The sequence below is a fragment of the Propithecus coquereli genome, unplaced genomic scaffold, assembly GCF_000956105.1.
Source record: "Propithecus coquereli isolate 6110/MARCELLA unplaced genomic scaffold, Pcoq_1.0 Scaffold289, whole genome shotgun sequence".
Lineage (NCBI taxonomy): Eukaryota > Metazoa > Chordata > Mammalia > Primates > Indriidae > Propithecus > Propithecus coquereli.
This window is the reverse complement of record NW_012148496.1, coordinates 982,985-985,506: the sequence shown is the minus strand read 5'-3', so window position 1 is coordinate 985,506 and position 2,522 is coordinate 982,985. Positions and strand designations below refer to the sequence as shown.

The window sequence follows — 2,522 nt, the reverse complement described above, 5'->3', positions numbered from 1 at the left end:
TTCCTTGTTATTTTAAGTGGAAAGTACAATAAAGTTTATTTAAAAGTTATTTCAAGTGTATACATATTTGATTATATAAAATGACCTTTATTTTTGTTAGTTGTAGAGAATATTTATAAGAATCGTGAACCTGTCAGACAAATGAAGGCTCTTTATTTTATCACTCCAACCTCAAAGGTAAGCATTTTGAGTCTTTAAAAAGTACTTTCATCAGTATTTTCAACCATTGTTATGGTTTGGTAATTGAAAATTCAAATAAAATACCCTTTATTGGAAAAATATTGCCATAAACTAATTTGCTTAGGAAAGTTTTTTTCTGTTAGAAGATTGTTTTATTTGCATTTTTCTCTACGAGAATGCATTTTCCTCATATATGAAAGCAGAATTAAACTGTATGAAATGATAGCATTTCTTTGCATAATTTGTTATTCATGCAGTTCCTATTGAACCGTAAATTTTGGGGAGGGTAGAAATATAGGTAAAAGAAATTGTCTTAGATTAATTCTTCCTTTATCTTAGTGACTTTCCTATGTCATGCATGTATGTATATATGTGTGTATATATTTTATGTCAAACTTCTTTAGTTTATAATCTGACTGTGATTTAACTCATACTTTAAGCCAGATTTTTAGAGCCAATTAAAGTATCAGATTCCTTCTGTTCAATATCTGAAAATGCATTTTCAAATACCTCTTCTTGCTTGTTCCCACCTAGACTGTTAATCCAGCAATCTCAGTTTCATTTCACTTCTAACTCTAGCAGACAATAGAAAAAAACGCCAGATATTCTCTATTTAGTTTCTACATATTGGCTGTTGGTGCAAAGAGTGGGTTTTAGTGACATTTTATATCTTATCAGTGATATAATTTCGTAAAAGAAAATTCATGATTGGAAAGATACAAGTTAACAGCACCATTTTCACCTAGCAAATTGGCGGAGGGATTTTATGTGTGTGTGTGTGTATATATATATCTCACATTTTAGCTGTTCTAGCTATCAGTGGATGATGTTGTAGAAACTACCATGTACTGCTAGTGGGAAGTGTAGATTGATACAGCCTTTTTAGAAAATAATTTGCCATTCTTTATCAAGAACCTTAAAAAAGTTCTGTATTTTAGAGTTTATCATAAGGAAATAATCAAATAATTGGTCAAATTAAGTTCCTAGCAATAAATCTAATTAAGTTTTTAATGTTAGTAAATAATAGTATGAAAGACTATATGGCCATTAAAAGGAAGTTTTCTAGGAAGTTTTAATGACCTGGGTAAATATTCATTTTTAATGTTAAGTGACAGAAAGCAGGGTATAAAATTGTATATTCAGTAAAGAAGCAAAGGATTCAGAGAAGATGACACCTGAAAGTGACTCCCTTGTCTACCACAACCAACTCCAGTTTCTTTCCTGCCATGAATATATTGCTTGCTGGGTCCTATAGGCCTCAGGGTGCAAGTGAGGCCTTGGGGTCCGTGGGAGCACTGGCGAAGAAACCTGATATGAGACTTGCTTCCTCATGGGCTGGGCAAACACCTAGAAACCCAGCATCAGAGTTCCCAGGCAAGGATCATAAAGCGACAGATTTCAGGAAGAGTTTGCCGTAAGAGATATGTGAACTCCTGGGGAAAGGTCAGTTGGATGTCTTAGAAAGGTCCTGGTGGTTTGTCTGCTTTGCTTTGGTGGTTTTGCCCTTGGGAAGAGAAACTTCTTTGGCTTCTCCTATTCTGACAACTAAGCCTCAAGTGAGTTGACAAGGAAAAGCAACCACACAGCTAAGTGGATCCAGCTACCAAAGAAAGAAAGTTCAGTAAAATGAAGAAAACACATCTAGAAAAATAGAGCTGCTTGAAGGATGACAACCTGAACAGAAAATAGTGCCATGAGGAGAGTCTACTATAGCTCAAAAACCTTCCAAACCTCAAAAGTGTGATTTCTTAAACAGTTAATTGAAGGAGAGGATAATTACTTTTGAAATTTGAATTAGTGGCCTAGAAGATCAAAATGGAATATCTCAAAGGAAAGAAAAAAGTCATGGAAATCATGGGGAAAAAGATAAGAGACTTATAGGATAGATCCATGAGACCTACCAGAAATACAGTTCTACGAGTTCCAGAAGGAGAAGAAGAATCAAATGGGAGAGAATAATTAAATTCTATCTTCTTGATTTTTGTGTCTAGACAATTGTTACCTTCTTTCTTTCTAAAATGACTGCATTGAGGCATATGCTACCAGACTGTATTACCTGTTGCTTCTCATCCTTGTAGTCATCTACCAGGCTCTGGGTCTTTCTAATGACTTGACAATTTAAACTTCTAGCTTATCGTCACTTTTTTTTTTTGAGACAGAGTCTCACTCTCTTGCCTGGGCTAGAGTGCCATGGTGTCAACCTAGCTCACAGCAACCTCAAACTCCTGGGCTCAAGTGATCCTCCTCCCTCAGCCTCCCGGGTAGCTGGGACTACAGGCACGCGCCACCATGCCCGGCTAATTTTTTCTATTTTTAGTTGTTTGGCTAATTTCTTTCTATAT

At 35.4% G+C, this 2,522-nt stretch overlaps 1 protein-coding gene across 1 annotated transcript in view; it reads left to right on the top strand.

Annotated features, from left to right (window-relative positions):
- STXBP3 (syntaxin binding protein 3) overlaps positions 1-2,522 on the top strand; it is a 58,753-nt gene that overhangs the window by 4,503 nt on the left and 51,728 nt on the right. The window contains exons 2-3 of the mRNA XM_012648502.1: positions 101-177; positions 438-450. Of these exons, the coding sequence (XP_012503956.1) occupies positions 101-177; positions 438-450 (90 nt within the window). The remainder of the gene's footprint in view (positions 1-100; positions 178-437; positions 451-2,522) is intronic.